Source organism: Marmota flaviventris, chromosome 3, assembly GCF_047511675.1.
Source record: "Marmota flaviventris isolate mMarFla1 chromosome 3, mMarFla1.hap1, whole genome shotgun sequence".
In the NCBI taxonomy this organism is placed as follows: domain Eukaryota; kingdom Metazoa; phylum Chordata; class Mammalia; order Rodentia; family Sciuridae; genus Marmota; species Marmota flaviventris.
Genome location: NC_092500.1, coordinates 153531015 through 153551129, shown reverse-complemented (window position 1 = coordinate 153551129; position 20115 = coordinate 153531015). Strand labels below are relative to the sequence as shown.

Genomic DNA, 20115 nt, shown 5'->3' with positions numbered 1-20115 from the left:
AGTTCTCCGCGCCACGGCAACTTGACCAGCGCCGCCAGAGACCACACCCCCATCTCTCTGATTGGCTCGTACGATTATTCAAACCCGGGGAGTCTCCGCCTCCTCCCCAAGACGGCTTCCTATTGGTCAGTGTCTCTCTAGGTCCGTCCCCCTTTCCCCAGCCTAGCAGGTTCGGTGGGTCGCCCAGGTCGTTAACTCCCAGACCCGTTAGAACCGGTCAGAAGAGGAATGTACTGCTCGATCCTGATTGGCGGCAGGAAAAGGGTTTGAAAAATGGCGGGCCTGACAGTGATTGGCCAGGACTGCAAATGGAGGAGTGGTTGGCCCTAGAGGAAAAGCCCCGCCAGATTTAAAAGTAATAAGTCAGGAGCCTGGGGGTGGTTCTCCAGGGCCTGGCGGCTGCACCTGGGCTTACTGACGCTAAGGTAAAGGCGGAAGCCTGTCTTATCCCTTTTCCAACCAGTTTTGGTCCTTTCTCTCCTACGTCCCAGCCCGACCCTGCAGCGTTGTCTCTTGGGAGCTGTAGTCCCTTGCAGCCCTGCAGTCTCCCTAGCACTGTTCAAAAAACAGTAAGTGGGGGAGACTGAGGAGTTTGATCTGCGGACCGATTTCTCAGCCCCTTGGATGTGTCGTTGAGGCTGAGTAGACCCGCAAAAGACAAGGCAAGAAGCCTCAGAGTGTGAGGCGCGCGAGAGGACAGTTGCTCCCGCCTCCTGTGCGTAGGGTGATAAAAAGCCTAGTGAGGCGCTTCCCGCCGAGGGAGTTTCCCTCGGGAAGTCCCGCCCTTCATTGGCTCTTTGTCTCAGGTGTCAAACATTAGGAGGTGAACGGGCGCGCCCTCCCGCGCCCCGCTCGCCCCGCCTCCCCGGCCTGTCCCTGAGTAGGCTGCAGGGCCCATTAGGGACCAGCGGCCCACGCCCCAGTCCTCAGCGCGCGCGTGGAGGTCGGGGCCCAGGCGGCCGCCTCACTTTGCTCATTGACTCCGGCTTCTAAGGTGACAGTTTTTTAAAAATTGAAAATCTAATAAAACAATGGATGCTTCACCCTGCCTCACCCCCAGTTGCATATATTCGTCAAATTATGTGCAGCAACATTTTAGACTCCTGCAAGCTGCCTTAACTTGCTGCTTACCAGCCTCACAAGCTGCCTTCCCTAAGGTAGGACTTTGACACTTTAGTAAACTATTTCTGTGTTGTGTCTAGTTTTGAAGATTCCCCCGCCCCCAGCCTTTTGGCCTATTATCTATTGCACTGACAGTTTCAACGGGTTTTTAGTTTTGTCTTGTTTTTACAGTAAGTTTGCTTGCATTTGAAACTGCATGCTCCTCTTTGGTTTGAGTATGGTAATCATACTCGGTGATACCTCAGATCCAGCAATTCTTTACCCAGATTTACTAATAAAAACTATAGAGTTTTTTTAAAAGTGTATTTCCCTTATGACGGTATAGTGGTTGCTCAATATTGTGAATGTAGTTCATGCCAGTGAATTGTACACTGACAAATGGCTAAAATGGTGACTTTTATGTATGTTTTACCACAATTTTAAAAAAAAAGTGGCAGTTTTTCAAAAAGATAAAAGTGAATTTTCTTGTTTTAAGGATCTTAAAAATTTTATTAGTCATAATCCTTAATTTATAACATTTTTGTGCCTGCCGAAGCTTCTATACCTACAAAATGACAATTGCAACTATAAGTTGTGCTTATATAAGAATTGGGCATTTAATCAAGAACTGTTTACTGAATATGTTAAGCATTGAGTTTAGCAGTAAAAATATAAAGATGAAATGTCATGGCCTTTGCCCTTGGAATATTTACAGTGTAGAGGAAGACAAAAATAGGAAAGGGCAGTAAAACATAATAATTGTTGAAATTGTTCAATTATGAGAGCATAAAATAATTACCTAACACCATGGGGAAGTAGGGAAGCCTTCCATGAAAGTAGCATTTGATTACAGTTGGAGTGGGAATATTAAATGGGGAGGGGGGGGAATAAACAGAAAGGCCTTTGAAAGAGCCTGACTTATTTGGAGATGAACTAGAAGAATGGTGTTGGACTGGCAGTTTACAAAGAAATTTAGTCTTTCCTATAGTCAAAGGAATTACTGAAAATTGTGAGAAAGTGTAAAATAATTAGATTTCCACCTTAGATGGTAGCATTTACAGCATGGTAAAAATGAAGTCACATTAACTTTAAAGTCATAATCCACTGAGTTCAGTGGCACAGATCCATAATCCAGTTACTCAGGAAGCTGAGGCAGGAGAGTTGAAAGTTGGAGGCCACCCTGGGCAATTTAGTGAGGCCTGTCTCAAAATTGTTGAAAAGGGGCTAGCCATAGCTCTGAAGCAGAGAGTTCCTGGGTTCAATCCCCAGTACCAATAGTTACTAAAGTTTACTTCACTTGGAGAATTTTGTGTTGCTTCTAATAATAAATTGGTTTCAAAACTTTTTATGTTATATATAAAGCACTATAAAGCAAATAGTGAATTTATTCAACATCCCAAATCAACCCACTTGAATCAAATGTATGAAATATGATATGTCAAGAGCTTTGTAATGTTTTGAACAACTAATAAAAAAAATAAAAATAAAATAGAATAACTAAAAAAAAACCCAAATCAGAGCTACTAACTGAAGTCTACATTTCATTCTATTTTATAAGAATCATGATTCTAAGACCCTCTTCCTTTCAATTATACTAGCAATTGGTTGGGTGTGAGGTGCTTATTTTTCAGAAAGGTTTTTTAATCCCTAATCTTGATGCCTAGAAGAGACAAAGGACCATCGGGCAAGCCAAGATTGATGATAGGCTCACTTAAGTGTTATGGGTTAAATTATGCCCCCCTCAAACTTCATATGTTGAGTTTTTAGCACCCAGTACCTCAGAAGATAATCTTAATTGGGAATAGGGTCATTGTGGGATGCTATTAGTTAAGACAAAGTCATACTGGAGTAGGATGAGCCCCTAATCCAGTATGATTGATGTCCTTATCAAAAAGAAAAATTTGGACACCTATACAGCTATAGAGGTAAGACAGTGTGAAAACACAAAAATATAGCACGTACAAGTAGAGAAACCTGTAACAGATTCTCCTTCCCTTACTACTCTCAGATCTGCTGATACCAATTTCCATTCTTCATCATAGCAGAGAAAAGAAAAACATTTCTATATTTAATCTACTTTTACCATTGCTGTTAAGATTTCACTTTCATGCTATACTTCCTGGCCTAGAAGTAGTAATATTGAGAAGCACATTAAAGTGTAAATAGGTTTAACTAAGATCTTGATGGTTGTTGATTACAGAACACTACCATTTTTGGTGAAAAAAAATAAAGTATCTGGTAGCATCAAAAAAAAAAAAAAAAAAAAAAAAAAAACTTAGTCCTAAATATAATTCTGAAAAGATGAATTAATACACAAAAAAATCAAGGCCTGGGCTGGAGATATGGCTCAGCGGTAGAGTGCTTGCCTACCATGCATGAGGCCGGAGTTCAATCCCCCCAGTACCACCAAAACGAGAAAAAAAGAAAGAAAAGAAAAAAAAAAATCAAGGCCTGATTCACCGTAGTATGACTTATTTGACATAACTATTACAACTTTATCAGAAAACTGAAATGTCCTAAAAGGAGAATACTAAAGGTCTTTTTCACTGTTCCAGTCTTATGATATTTCTAAATAGGGAAATAAAGTGGTATTCTCAATTAACTTGAAAACCATTTTTTTCCAAGAACACATTAATTTTATGTATTTTAAAACAAATACCCTATATTTATTAAGGCAGTACACCTTTCTAAAAGATGATGAAAAGCAAAATGTTTATATTCTTCATAAAAATGATAAATAAAGGGGCTGGAGCTGTGGCTCAGTGGTAGAGCACTTGCCTAGCATTGTGAGGCACAATGGTTTCAATCCTCAACACCATGTATAATACATAAATAAATAAATTAAATAAAGGTCACTAAAAAAATATTTTTAAAAAGATAAAAAAACAGGAACTTGTGATTTAGAACAGTTCACTCACTTGGCATTTCTAGGCCTACGATTGACAAACTAAATTGAGCTTCAGGGGATAATCTCTAAAGTATCAACTGACAAACTGTATGATTCTGTAATTTTGACAGTATGTGATCATAATGTGAGCAAATAAACATATTTTAACTTATGCAATTGTTATGTAGTTCAGTGATTATAATTAAACTTAAAAATATAAATAACGTGTCTATAAGAATACTGATTAGTTTTAATTCCAGTTATTCTAAAACAGTGGTTGATGGAGTAAGAGTTGATAGATGCTAAACATAATAAATTATGTAGACCAAACTGGATCACACAATATTTCCATCATCTTATCCTTTCATTAAAATTATCTGGACAACTTTTCCCCTCAGATGGTATCATTACATCACTTTATTTGCCAAACTGTCTTAATTCAGCATCTCATGAATCATAAAACATATGCTGTTAGCAATAAACTAATTATGAGGAACAACACTATTTCCAAAGTTTGTCCCTATCCTATTCCTACCTGTAAACAACTATTCTATTGAAAAACTTGAATTTATCTACAACAATGTCAGTCTTGCAGAATTGTATTAAAATGATATGCTAGATTGGAATGCCTATCATTTATTTGATCAGTCTTCCTAAAAATTTTATACTTTTAATAATCTGTGATCATAGTCAGATTGGAAAATACTAATGGATAATATGTACATTTTTTTTTTCCAGTAGTAGGGATTAAACCCTGGGGGCTTTGCCACTGAGCTATCTCCCTATCCCTTTTATTTTTTTTATTTTGAGACAGGGTCTCACTAAATTGCAGAGACTGGCCTCAAATTTGCAATCCTCGTGAGTCACTGAGATTAAGGCATGCTCCACAGTGCCTGGCAGGATATACATTTTTTATAGACCCTTCCCCTGAAAAGCGATAAATAAATTCTCAATGGTGATTATCATTGATTAATTAACTCATAAAGGGAGCCAAAATGAAGTCTACTTTATACAAGGTTAGTAGCATATAAAATAGTTATTTTGAGTTGCATAGTTGGTGAATAAACAGAAAAAAATACTCTGCACAGTTCCTCAAAGAGTAATCTTAGATTGGAGCTGAGTATTTTCAAGTCGTTTTAAAGGCAGTGAGGAAAGATAAGCCTATTATCAAGTAGGCACATCCACATGTGGGTAGATCACTGATTATGAGGCCTAACTGTATACTCACTTCAGAAATGAAATTTAGTGATATAGTTGAATAATGTATTTTTGAAGAACTGAAAATACAAGTTTTAAAAAATGAAAAATGTGTGCAGGCACAGTTGCACATGCCTGTAATCCCAGCAGCTTGGAAGCCAAAAGCAGGAGAATCGAGAATTCAAAGCCAGCCTCAGCAGATCAGTGAGGCCCTAAGCAACTTAGTGAGACTGTCTCAAAATAAATAAAAACGGCTTGGAATATGACTCAGTGTTTAAGCATCCTTTGGTTCAATACCTTGTACCAAAAAAATAGAAAGAAAACAAAGTTATTTTTAACTATTAAACTGTTTTTGTGAATCTAGATAAAATCTCCATGAGAAAAGTGATTTATTCCTGATGAAAATAATTTTCCAGTCTTTCCTGGGTAAGGAGTCAGAGACCAATCAAAAAGTCATGCAGGGCTGGGGTTGTGGCTCAGTGGTAGAGAACTTGCCTAGCACATGTGAGACACTGGGTTCGATACCCAGCACTACATTAAAAAAAAATGTATTAAAAGAAAAAAAATATCATGCAGCAATAAATATCTAAGGAACAGGAATGAACCACAGGTGATCTAGGTCTTATTAAAACTTTGCAACACAGAATGGACAATGCTGAATCCCTCACTGGATTGTGATAAGTAGCTCCTTATCCTTCCATCTATTAGAGAGGTTGTTCCTACCTAAATAACAAAAGTCAAACCTGCTCTAGTAAAATATATCTTTTAAGCACATCATAATACAAAGTGTTAAAACCTAAAGACATGCTGGGTCCAGTGGTGTACACCTGTAATCCTAGGATGACTCAGGAAGCTGAGGCAGGAGGATCACAAGTCCAAGGCCGGCCCCAGCAACTTAGAGAGGTACTGAGAAATTTAGTGAGACCCTATCTCAAAATAAGAAGGGCTGGAATGTAGCTCAGTGGTAGAGAGTCCCTGGGTTCAATCCTTGGGAAGGGAAGGAAAGCAAGGGAGAGCTTTGCAGGGGATAAAGGAAGGAAGGGACTGGGTACAGATATAGTTCAATGGTTCAATACCCAGTACCACCCGCCAAAGGAAAAGAAGAAGAAGGAACCAGAGGAGAGAGATTCAAGAAAGCAAAAATAAATCTGACAGCCAACTCTTAAATAAGAAGCCTATGGAATGGCTTTAGAAACAAAAATGAGAAAGTACCTTGAGTTTTATATCCAGGGGAAAAGTTTTCAAGAATTAAGAGGAAAAAAAAAAAGATGTTTCGAGACAAAAAAGTTGTCCTGCTTAAGGAAAATAATCTTAAATCATCAGGAGGAGAAAAGGATCACAAACAAGGGTAATTATGTGGATTTAGAAAGAGTATTACCTGTTTAAAACAGCAATAATAACTGTATAATGTGGAAGTAGAATATATGACAACAATAGCAAAAAAGATGAGAAGGATAAGTGGAGTTGTTGTAAAGGTCTTTTATAGTTCATAAAGTGGTAAAAATAGCAATTTGTATTAAACTGTATTGAGCCAAGCATGCTATATCCTGTTTAAGGTGCTAATATACATACATATAAATAAATACATATGTGTAAAAATTTATCCTCTTGCACATAAGATGCCATGTCTTAATCTATACTAAAAGTCAATGGCTAATGATTACTAAGCATGTGAAATATGTTTAATATTGTTAGTCATTAGGGAAATGCAAACTAAAATCACAGTAGACACCCCCACTTTTCACTAGGATGACTATAATCAAAAGATGGTAGAAGTGTGGTAAAGATGTGGAAAAATTGAGACCTTCATATATCACTGATGGGAATGGAAATGCTATAGTCATATGGAAAACAGTTTGGCAGTTTCTCAAAATTTAAACACTCCTAGGCATCTACCCAAGAGAAATGAAAACCAATGTCTACAAAAACACTTTAATGCAAATGTTCATAGCAGTCTTATTTGTAAAAGCCCTAAACTGGAAACAATCCAAATGCCCACTACTGGACAGTGAATAAACAAAAATATGGTATATCCATGCATTGAAATACTATTCATCAATAAAAACAAACAACAATACAAGCTATAATATGAATAAACCTTAAAAACATTATACTAAGTGAAAGAAGTGAGACAAACATAACATTTCTGTAACAGCAAAAGTATAAAAGCAGAAAGCAGAAGATTGCCCCCGGGGCTGGAAATGGTAGCAGGAACTGGCTGAAGAAAGGCACAATGGAATGTCTTCAGGTGATAGAAATGTTCTAAAACTAGATTATGGTGATGGTTGCATAAGTTTACTAAAAATCATTGAACCATATACTTCAAATGGGTAAAATTTATTATATATATAAATTACACCCCAACAAAGCTATTTTTTTTTAAAAAGCCAATGACTTGTTAGAACATGACATTTGAAATAGTCAAGGACTGAATATTCTAAAAGACAATGTGAATCTCCCAGAGTTTCATGACATTTAGTGGACAAAAATCTAGCTATAGATGGCAGACCTTGCTTTCATACAATAGGAAAGTAATTCTTTTGTAAATAATTTTGAAAATAATTTTTTTATCTACTTTTTTGTAGGTATTTTCAGTTAAGGTAAATTTGTTTTATATTTGTTGCTAGTGGTGCTATTAATAATTACCCAGAGATAGATTGCCTTTAAATGTAAAGCGTATATTCAATTACACCAATCATCAAATAGAAACAATGCAAAAAGTGTTGGGTTTGCTGGAGCACCCCAACTAGCATTCAGTGCACACTAATTAAATACTATAAGCAAACCACACAATCCTAGGGCAACCATGAGCCCCAAAATACCTCCCATGCCACATGACTTCTCTTAGTAAAAGAGCAGATGTTGTCCTTGTCGGTGGTTCTTTCCAGCCGATGGCTGGACATCAGGGAATGGTAGAGTCAGTCTACAGATGGACAGCAAGGCGGCCAGTCTGACTGATGGCCTTGGAGCAAACCTCTTCATTGTGGCAGGATAGCAATTTAAATACAGTTCCAAGTTGGTGGTGTATGTTGGTTATTGGTTACACCCAGTGAAAATCAATGTCCATTGGTTATGTCCTGTGAGGTGATGTAATTGCAATTGGGCATGTTCTTTGAGCATGTCCATGGATCTATGCTCCCTATCAATTGTAACCATTCATTGATAAGCATGCCTATGGCTAGTGCCCCTTACAGCTCTTTATCAGTGGCAAGCAGACATGACTAAGCAGTTCAATGGCTGCTGTTCCTTATGGCCAGCAATTTAATGAGTCCCAGCATGTCTATGCAGATGCTTCTTACAATATTAGTACTATGTTGATCTTAGGTTAAACCAATGATAGTTTTTTTTCCTTAAGTTTGGTAATGACTTAAAATTGCAAATTCTAATGTAAATACACATAAATATAAAGGTAATATATTTACTTTGTCTTCTAATTTTGTTCCTGCGCTTAGTAGTTTAACTGTATTTAGAAATACATTTACAAACAATGTGAAATTTTCAGATGTACTTTTCAAATAATCCTAGAATTTTAATTAAGCTAAAATGTATTTATGCATACCTTAAATTTGGATTAATGGATAAATAAAAAGAAGAGCTTGGGCTGGGATTGTAGCTCAGTGGTAGAGTGCTTGCCTGGCATGTGTGAAGCACTAGGTTTGATCCTTAGCACCACATAAAAATAAATAAAGATACTGTGTCCATCTACAACAACAAAAATTTTTTTTAAGTTTATTCTGTATCTAGTAGGATTAACTGAAAATTTAAAAGAGTAAAAATTAAAGAAGTGATCTTCATTGAAAACATTAACAATCATTCTAGGAATTTGTATAAGCAATTCTCTAGATAGCGATCCAGCTCTTGTACAGACACAGAAGAATTCTGTCTATTCAGTAATATTTAGGCCTATCTTATTCCCATATTTATTTGTTTGGGGGTTTGGGGTCCCAAAGATCTTAAAAATGGAGTAATTATAATCCTAGAACCTGAGACTGCTGAGTATGAGACCAAAACCAAATCTATTCTCAAAATTCAAAAATAGAAGCCAGTGAAAAAATTCCATCCAAATTTTAAATAATCTTAATGAGGACAAGATTTAAGCAAAAGAATCTATTTCTGAAGTCTTTCTCCTACACGAGGCCCTCAACATCCCAAGCTAAAAATTCTGGATTCATCTTCAGGGTCTAATGTAAGCTATTGTTTTCCACTGCCATTGCTGCTGCCTACCCTAAGTATCTTCTCACCATTACAGCCTTTCCAAACACTTAAACCTATGGGTCTCCAAGATGTTCCTATTATGTCAGCAAATAAGAAAAATACACTGAAAAGCATGCATGACGATTTATGACATGAAAGAGAAGCAACAGAGAAGATAGGCATAAAAGGACACAGGTTAAAAAAAAAAAGTAACAGTGATAAGCAGTAAGGTCAAGAGTGGATCAGGAGGTAAACTGCACAAAATAACAAATATATGGAGAGAGACTAGATTTTATGAACTTTGTGGCTCAGGCCATTTAAATATATATAATGCCATTTATTTAACTGTGTTTTATATGATTTTAAGTATTGTAAAATTGTCAATCTTCAAAATAACACCAATGAGATATGTATACTATTATCTTTGTGGTATAGAAGTAACTGAAGCAAAGAGCAAGTAATTGCCTAAGCTCACAGTGTTAGTGTTCAACCAGGAAAACAAAAATCACTTCAGATATTTCAGAGAGAAATATTACTGAGAGAATCATTACAAAAGTATTAGGGTTGGAGGAGCAAAAAGGGAAGGTGCTTTAATCCAGAGGTAACTTTAATTATCGATATTTGTGTTGATACTAACATGGAACAAGAAAAGCTACCGTCCTATCATTAAAAGGACAAAAGGCAAATAGTGTTATAAAAAACCCACAACTGTGATGCTTCTGAGGCTATTGGAACTATCTCTGCTAGGTGTATTTCAGGAAGTCAGCAACCAGCCTTTACATTGCCCCTACCATTCCTGGATCCAGGATAGAAGAGAACAACACTCCTAAGGCTGCTGAAGTCAGAAGGGAAAAAATGTTTTCTGTCTTCCTCTTGCCTTTTAATCTTCCATTAGCAGAACTGAAATCAGTAGGCAAGTGAGTCTGGCAAATGCTTTTTAGGATGCCAGTACCCTGTGGTACACAAGAGAGAGTAAAAGAATGAAAATGGAACTGAGAAACAACTAACACAAATAACTGTCAAGTGACAGAGTTTAAATTTCAAGCAGTTGGCTCCTGAGTCCATGCTCTTAACTACAATAGTATGTTATGACACTATGACATGCTATAACAACAGGATTTCATACATTTTTAAATTTATAGCTGTTGACTAAGGCAGGTTGGCAACAAAGAAATTCTAAGGATTGAGTTCATTCTACAAATGTTAAGTGTCTACTTTGTGCCAGACATTGTTACAATGGATATAGGATGATGCACAAACAAAAAGAAACAAAAGTTAAAGTGCTCCTTTTTTCTTATTCTAGATTGAACAAAATTCCCTGGGAAGGATTCTAGGTAGCCTGCTTTGAATCATGTGACCACCTGTTGAACTAGCACTTTAGCTAAGGGGCAAGTAGTGGGGGAAATAACCAAGTGGAAAGGACCACTAGAAATCTGAGACAAGGATTTTAGTGCAGATAGTTTATCTAAGGGATGCAGGAAACATCAGTGGAAGGTGAAGAAGAAAGAAAAAGAAGGGAATGCAGTCATTGAAGGGTGCGGTATCAAGCAGCTACAACTGCTAAAGCCTGGAGCATAATCTCAGGGGAAAACTCTGGGAAATAGTGTAAAACTCAGACTTAGCTAGGATGTGTATGGGTGTGTGTTAGAACAAATTCTTTAGTGGGTGAAAGCTGCTAGGGTGGGAAGTTAATTCTAAGGCATTTTCAACTTGCGTTGACCACATGGACACAGCTGCCTTCCACAATTTAGGAGAAAGCCCTCAAGCAAAGAAATGAACATTGAAATAATAAAGGTCAGAGAGGCAGGGGCAGAAATCAGTCTGTCTGCCACTCTTGAGTTTTTCCATTGGGTAAATATTTCCTGTACCTAATGAACAAAGTTGTTAAGAATTTCAAGAGAAATAATACCTGTGAAGGAGCTTTATAAAGCAGAAAGTATAATATCAAAAATTATTGTTTAGAAGTTTCTTGAAAGGCAGGAATGTATATCATCATTATATATTTCATAGGGTCTAGTGCAGTGCTATGCATGTGTCAAAGTCACAAATATTTAAATATTTACTGGATGAATTTTTAATACCTGAACATATTTTGTAGGTTAACAGGTAAAATATTTTAGCCTGTAGTTAAAAATAATAACTCATTTCCTAATTTCTAAAATAAATTTTCATATCTTTGAGCAATTTAAAGTAACATGGACCTGTCTATTCGTTTGTCAAACATTCTTAAAATCTACATCATTGTAGAAAACTCTTAATTATCTATCCAATAACCATTCTCTTCTTCCTTAAAAAAAAAAAAATACTCTAGCTGGGCATGATGGCCCACACCTCTGATCCTGGGGAGCTATGTTCAATCTCTTTTTGAAGATAATAACATTCTATCTCAATAGATAGCCAGAAGTAATTTTGCACCCAGTGCAAGCTCCAGCATTACCTGGGAACTACATCTACTTTTCTGTACACTTCACACTTTGATGATAATTAAATCATGGTAGAAATCATATCCTATACAAAATGTCAGATAATGGATAGCTTCAGAATGCTTATCTTTTAAAATGTATGTAGTACTAGTTGAATCAAGCAACATCTGTCAAGTCACTTGGATCTAGGGTTGGAATCCAATATACATGAAGGGTGATAACCCTAGTTATCACTCTGGGGTAAGACTCCAAGAAGCCCAAAATGGTTGGCTGAAAAATCCACAAGAACTATTGGTACCCGTTAGCACTTTAAAAAAGGAAATGAAGCCTCTCTCTATAGGAACGTAGCACCCAATTCTTCAAATTATTTCTATAATTTCTCAGATAAAATGCATACCAAAAATCAAAGATAAAGGATGCAAAAAGAGTCAAGCATGAGTCAGACCAGCAGAAATGACAGACAAAAGAAAGAATAAACATAATTTTAAAAACCACTATTTTGCTATGTTCGTGGAAGAAAATCAAAAATTTTACCAGAGAACTGGGAACTATAAAAGGTGACTTAAGGTTTGAAAAAGAACAACGTAAGAATTATAAAAGCATATCTAAAGAAAGAATGCGTGCAGGTTAGAAGAATCCAAAATAAGAGGAGATACACATTTAAAAATTAAAATTACTGAAGATAGGGCAGAAGATACAAGGATACAGGGGGAGACCTGATGTGTATTGAATTGGAGCCCCAGAAATGGAACAGTTTAGATTAAGGCAGAAATGATATGTGAAAACATAATGGCCTAGAATTTATGAAAATTGATTTAAAATATTAATTATAATTTAAGAAGCTCAGTAAAGTACAAGCAAGATTTTTTTAAATGCATTTTTATCATTGAACTGAAATGGAAAGCTTTGGCTTTCAGTGTAGATAGCATTTTCAATAAATTTAAGTATTAAAAAAAAAACTCAAAAATCTACTGCCTGAAATGTACGTATTTTTGTTTAAACAGTGATACTGGTTAACAGTATCTGCTTATAATGACGCACAATAACTAGCAAAGGTGCAGGCTTTCATATTAGCCACTCCCATCCTGCCCCTCCCTCCACAAGCACAAGCACACTTGCACGCAGGCATACACCCGCCCGCACGCACGTACGGGCGTGTGGACGACTCAGGAAATCGGATTTCTCTCCCGTTACGCTCGGTGGAACTGACGCTGGGAAGTTTCCGAGGAGCTGTCGGGCTGACTTGGTATTGGTTGGGGGGGAGGTCTACGTTCCCCTTTAAGCGATGTTAACTGCGTCCTTCTCCAGATCCTTTTGAGGAGAGATTGAAAAGGTCGGAAGTGGAGACGAAAAATAGCCCTGCAATTGCGAACTCGTCAGTAGATGTTTGTGAGGACCTGGCATGGTCGACAAGACGGGAGGGCGTTTCCCCCCACACACTCCCCGCCGCGCTGTATTTATTTGGTGCTTCAGTGTTTGGTCAAGTTGAGGCAGAGCGCCTGGTCCCCCGAGTTCCTGACTCAGGTTTCCACAAAAGCGTGGTTGTACGAAACACCCCGAAACTTTTCCACACGCTCACTTGTCTCTCTCTCTCACACACGCACACATAAACACACAATTTGTGCTTCTCAGGAATCGGCCGACTGACTGAACACCAACTCTGCAAAAGAACAATAGCTGAACACATCCCACCTTCCCGGGAGAAACAGGAGGCAAGACACCCTAACACCGCACTCCCCTTTGCCGGGTGCTTAAAAACAAAAAAAGGCCGGCCAGTCGCCGCACGCTGCATGCCGGGATGAGTAGTTTCTCCAAGCCGCCAGGCGCCGGGTTCAGAACACAGGTCAGGTGGACTCCCCCCACGGAGGACTACCGTTCCCGTGGGGCCTCGCGGCAGAGTGGAGGAGGCGGGGTGGGAGGAGATGCGTCGTGCTTGCGCAAGTTCAGGGGCTGGAGGGAGGCGGGGGCGCCGCGGTCCAACTGCTGAAGTCTCCATGTGACAGTGAGCGGGGTTCCCTCTCCAGGCGCCACACGACTCTCGGTCCCAGCCACAAGCGCTGTCCACTGTTCATCGCCGACGGAGACAAGCAGGCCGGGGATACTTGGTGTTTGGCCGACGACCGCCGAACTTGGGGTGCAGAGTGCATTGCCGCCGCCGGGTAGGGCGCCTGAGGGACCTGGCCGGGAGAGGCGGAGCGGGGATTTCTGTCAGCGCCAGCGCCCTTGAGCACCTAGACATGAACGGCTTCACGCCTGATGAGATGAGCCGCGGCGGGGACGCGGCTGCCGCCGTGGCTGCGGTGGTTGCGGCTGCAGCGGCCGCCGCCTCCGCCGGGAACGGGAACGCTGCAGGCGCCGGGGCTGAGGTACCCGGCGCCGGGGCGGTCTCAGCGGCTGGGCCCCCGGGGGCGGCCGGGCCGGGCCCCGGGCAGCTATGCTGTTTACGGGAGGACGGTGAGCGGTGCGGCCGAGCGGCTGGCAATGCCAGCTTCAGCAAGAGGATTCAGAAGAGCATCTCCCAGAAGAAGGTGAAGATCGAGCTGGATAAGAGTGTAAGTGACCTCGGCCCGCCCCGCGGAGTCCCGGCAGCTGTGCAGAGACGTGGGTTGTTGGCGGGGTTCACAGCTCCTGCAGACTGGCTGCAGTGCGGACTCGTGTGTTCTCCGTTAGGGAGTAAACATCAAAGTCGCTGCAACTCGGACCGCCAACCACAACGTATGCACACGCATGCAGTGGTTCCTGTCCTGCTAGTCCCCCACCCCGACTCCCGCTGCCCGCCTCTCCCGCGCACAGCCTTCCCTCTTCCTCCTTTTGCTGTGATCTGGAAACGAAACAAAGGGGACCGCCGCACCGAGGGCCCAGAGTAGTTTTCCTGTAGCCCGGCAGTCTTCTGGAATGGAGGCGCCTTTGTTTTGCTGCCCGAGCTGGCGATTGGCCCCAGGGAGTTGTAGCTCCCCTCGTCTGAGGAATGTGGAGTCCTGCAGGACCCTGCACCGCAGTCGAGGAAGATCTGTTCTTTTCGATGTTGGGTCTTTTCTGAACGCAGAGTGAGAGAGGAGCCAGCTTGTAAACGATGTTTGCGATGTCAGCTCTTAGGGCAGCTGCGCCCAACGTGGAGAGCACGTAAGCCTCTGCGGTTTTGCAGTCGGTTTGGCAGCCATCGGGATTTCTTTTTTCGTCCTTTTGCACGTCAGTTCTTTTGACCATCTATGAATTTTTTTAAATTTCTTTTTTTAGAAAGAACCATTGCTACCTTTCAGAGCTCTGACTTGTGTAAATAAATAACAAGATACAGAACATAGCACATATCCTGTATGTTTTTAACTTGAACTTAGCTTAGAAGTAAATATAAATGCCTGTTAATCAGCCCTTAACTGTATTTTTTTTTAAAGGAGTTAACTTTCAGTAGTTGGAACCCAATATTTCATTGTCACTATACAACTCTCCAGAGTGTAAAGTGTTAGAAAAGTGTGTCACACCTTCTATCTATTGTAACAGTTCTTCAGTGGTGTTCATGAGAAACATTTCAAATGAACCTGAATTTAAAATAATTGCTTTAATCGGAAAAATGTATTCAGATAAATATATACATTTAATAGAAAGAAAAATTAGTAACTGAAGTTTAAATATAGATTGTAAATCATACATTACTAAAATATGCTTTTCTTTAACTACAGAAAATACTGTAGCCAAATTGTGAGCAATATCATCTTTCCTATTGTGAGGAAGAATCTAGCATGAACTAATTCAGGTCATTCTCACTGTTTCTCCTCAAAACCCAGAGGATTGGAATTTATTATTCTCTATCTCTGCCTCCCTACCTTCCTCAATTGGTACCACCCCCTGCCTCCAACTGGCACCCCACCTGTCCAACCAATACCCTTTCCTCTTAACAGTATTGCCAGGCATCTTATGTTTTAACAAGATAAAGAATTTAAGAGTAGGAAGAGTGCTGGGGTTGTGGCTCAGTGGCAGACCATTCACCTAGCACGTGGGAGGTCCTGGGTTCGAACCTCAGCACCACATAAAAGTAAATAAATAAAATAAAGCTATTGTGTCCAACTACAACTAAAAAATTAAAAAAAAATTGAAAAGAGTAGAAAGAAACATGCCATTGTACTAACAATGGCTTGTTTTTGACTTTTTTATTTGTAATAATTCATTGTGGCCTATGCATTTTACTAAAATATAGATGCATTTTTACTCTAATCATAAGCAGTCTGTGAAACTTTTCTATTTCAGGCAAGGCATCTTTACATTTGTGATTATCATAAAAACTTAATTCAGAGTGTCCGAAACAGAAGAAAGAGAAAAGGGAGTGATGATGATGGAGGTGATTCACCTGTTCAAGACATTGATACTCCAGAGGTAGAAGAAAACTTTTGTATGTTAAATATAAACCATAAGTATTCTATTCCAAAGCTTTTCTAGAAAGAGATAAACAATTTTTTAATGTTTAAAGCAAAGTTTAATATAGCCAGTTAACACTCTCCATGTACACAATTTGAATGTTTACATCTGAATTGACAGTTTTTATAGCTCTGTAACAATCAAATTGAATTTTTATTGTTATTATGCATATCAATGATAAATTTTCAAAAAAATTTCTGAACTAATTAATGTATGTTACTTTTTTCTAGGTTGACTTATACCAATTACAAGTAAATACACTTAGGCGATACAAAAGACACTTCAAGCTACCAACCAGACCAGGACTTAATAAAGCTCAACTTGTTGAGGTATATATGAGTTTTGAACTATATAAACTTCAAATGAGCCTGTATACATAAACAAGAGGTGATGAAACAAATACTGCTAACAAAATTATTAATGTAGTATATGTAACTATACATTTTGGTTAGAAAGATCAAAGTTATTAAGAAATCTATTGTAGAAAAATCTAGATGCCTAGAAACATTTGCTACTTAGGAAATTTCTATATGTAATGACTACTTAGTGGATTATATACAGATTGTGTACAGCGTCTTCACATAAAGGCTCTCACAATATCGAATGAAAAATTTTTTTCCTCATTCTAGAAATATTAGTTTTAAAATTCCATTTAATCAGTTAATGTTTATTGAACACCTAATTGAGGCATAATAAACAAATATGCCATTATTTTTTTTTAGAATTTATATTTTGAAGTTTCTGATGGAAGGGTCTACAAATGAGTCTTTAAGAGATGTTTGCATAACTTGCTGATTTAACTATTCAGAATTTGTCCTTGTTTGACTATTAACATCTATGTTTTCTTCACATCAAGAGAGGCAAAAACTTATCCAAGCTTTTACTTATAGTTTGCTTTTATATAGGATTTCTGGTACTCTCATTAGTTTTGAAAAGTTCACTGATCATATGAACCAGAACCAAAAAATCTGAATATTTTTAAGGTACATATAGACTTATATATTTACACTTTAAACATTTAAAATAATTTTTTTCACTTACTAGACAGAATAGACATAAATACATGAATCAGTTTTCTCATGTTCTGTAGCTTGAATTTAGTAGTTATTTCAAAATTTTCTAAAATGTGCATATTAGCTGGGTGTGATGGCTCACTCCTGTAATCCCCGCTACTTGGGAGATTGAGGCAAGAGGATTGTAAATTCCAGGCCAGCCTGGACAACTTAATGAAGTGGACCTTGTCTCAAAATAAAAAAGGGCTGGGGATGTGGCTTAATGGCAGCATCCCTGAGTTCAATCTCCAGTACCAGAAAAATAAATAAAATAAAATATTCATATTAATTAAGATAAAAATAAATAGAACTTTTTCAGTTCTTTGACAAAATTTTTTTGAATGCTGTTAAAATCCAAGATGCTATTTAGCCACAATTTCTTTTCTATTTCTTGCCTACATAACAAAAATAAAACTCTTTTCTTTATATTTGATTTTAAAGATCTAGTCCATTTTTGATTGTGCAATAACATAGATATTGCCTTCCATGAAGTGGATCAGATATAAATTGAGTAAAGTCACCTTTGTTCTGCAACATGTATATGCAATGTGTATTTATTTATTTGTTTATTTATTTTTTAAGAGAGAGAATTTTTTTTAAATTTATTTTTTAGTTTTCGGCGAACATAACATCTTTATTTGTATGTGGTGCTGAGGATGGAACCCAGGCCGCAAGCATGCCAGGCGAGCGCGCTACCGCTTGAGCCACATCCCCAGCCCTGCAATGTGTATTTAAATGCATACATATTTTAATGCAAAATTTAAAACTGAAAATTTTGATAATCCAAACTTATAAAAACAGTTATATTATTCTAGAGCTATTTTTTTTTTAATAAATAAGAAATCTAGATTCCAGGTATGCTTATCATCCTCCTCCTCCTCCTCCCATTTGCTCTATTCTACTATTGCTAATTGTAGTCCACACATTAGATTAGCACCACAAAAAGACAAGGAAGCAAATATAGTCTTCAATGAACATTCTTCTTTCTCCTTTCATTTTCTGTTCATAAGTTGTGTTCAGAAAAAACTTCAAGGAACCAGGCTGGGGTTGTGGCTCGGCGGTAGAGCACTCACCTAGCACATGTGAGGCCCTGGGTTCCATCCTCAGTACCACATAAAAATAATTAATAAAATAAAGGTATTGGGTCCACTACAACTAAAAAATAAATACTAAAAAAAAAAAAACTTCAAGGAATCTTTATAAAGAATAATTCTAATAAATGAATTAATAAATATAAGTAGCAGCAAAGATATTTGTCATGGTTTCGCTAATATAAAAAATTCGAGAACTTCATTTTATTCTTTTTCTAAGTTGTAAACCATTCCTAGTGTGATACATGTGGACTCTTCAGTTTTTATCTGCTGCATATTTAAAGTTTAAAAGTAGAAATATTTACTTCCTGATCTAGACCCAGTTGTAAAATTTAAAATGTAAGGAAATATACTGCTAATCAATGTATATTTAATTAAATAGGGTCAAAGGGTCCTTTAAAATCAGACTGTCTTTTGTTCATAACATCTTATTTTTGTGTGTTTTTTTGTCCTGTTGCTGTTTTGTTAAATATAGTTTAATTTTTAAAAGAAATAACTCTTATCATCACATACCACTTTTGAACATTTGATGAAACAGTACCTTTTACCTATTTTATGAAGCCTGTTATATCTAAAATTTAATTTCCTCGATTTTTTTTTTTTCTTTATAGATAGTTGGTTGCCACTTTAGGTCTATTCCAGTGAATGAAAAAGACACCTTAACATATTTCATCTACTCAGTGAAGAATGACAAGAACAAATCAGATCTCAAGGTTGATAGTGGTGTTCACTAGGAGAGATGGCGTTAAGTCTAATATGTGGATGTTCAGATGTTAAGACTGTTTACTGTTTTTTCACATGTAGAAATGTTCTTTGTGTATTTTTTCTACAGAGAATTTTCTCTGGTTTTATTTCCTTTGTTTCTGATTCTAATAATTAGCTGGAAACTCATGTAAAATGAGCTTCCTAGATTAAAAATATTTTAAATAAAGGTTATTACTATTATAGTTGCTTCGGTGTATTTATTTTGTGAAACATGATTTTTAAACTGACTTAAGGAATCAATATTAATTGAAATTCTAATGTAAAGAGCCTACATTGATGTAACCCTTTTTTTTAAATTCCACGAAATTAACAGCTTAAGTAGCAAGTGTAATTTACATTGGCTTTCACTGGGGAAGTTTGATTTGAAATTAAGGATATCCTAAATAGCATTATTTTTTAAAGTGTTTTATAGTGCTGTCAGAGTTGAAAATAGACTTTCAGTAGGATGCAACATCTTTTTATTTTCTTTCTTTGTTGTTATTACTTGAGGTAGTATTAAAAAATAGTTTCATTTATGTGCCCACCTCTTTCCAAAGAAGACATAATGTGCCAATAAAGACAAACACAGTGCTGATAGTTGAAATAAGAATATAGAAATAAATTTTGTCTTAAGGAAAATTATTTATATAGCATGAAAATAGATAATACTTCTGCAGTGCCCCTTAATTTTCAGTCATGTTCTGTGACATTTGTGTTGCAAATTATGACCGAAGTGTGGAAAGGTCTAAATATCTAACAAACTAATCCTTTAAAGTTTTGTTGTATGTAGTTCTAACTTGATTTGTATTGCATTTCCTTTTGATTCTGTCAGATTCTGCCATCTTAACTTCTGCTTTTCCTGGGATTGTATTGCTTAGCTAAATTCTTAGTTAATAATTGCAAATCAGATTTATAGCTTGTGATGTGAAAAAAACAAAAACAACAGCTCCAGTGAAATGTTCTATGATTGGCTGCAAATTTTATGCTGAAAATGGAAAAGATCACTAATGTAGCTC

General features: G+C 37.5%; 1 protein-coding gene across 1 annotated transcript; it reads left to right on the top strand.

Moving 5' to 3' along the window:
- Positions 1–13522: 13522 nt before the first annotated feature.
- Sap30 (Sin3A associated protein 30) lies at positions 13523–19302 on the top strand. The gene is made up of 5 exons (XM_027927062.3): positions 13523–13645; positions 13827–14354; positions 16045–16170; positions 16443–16541; positions 18967–19302. Exons 1-5 carry the CDS (start codon positions 13601–13603, stop codon positions 19087–19089), a joined length of 921 nt encoding a protein of 306 aa, XP_027782863.2. The 5' UTR covers positions 13523–13600; the 3' UTR covers positions 19090–19302.
- The last annotated feature ends 813 nt before the right edge of the window (positions 19303–20115 follow it).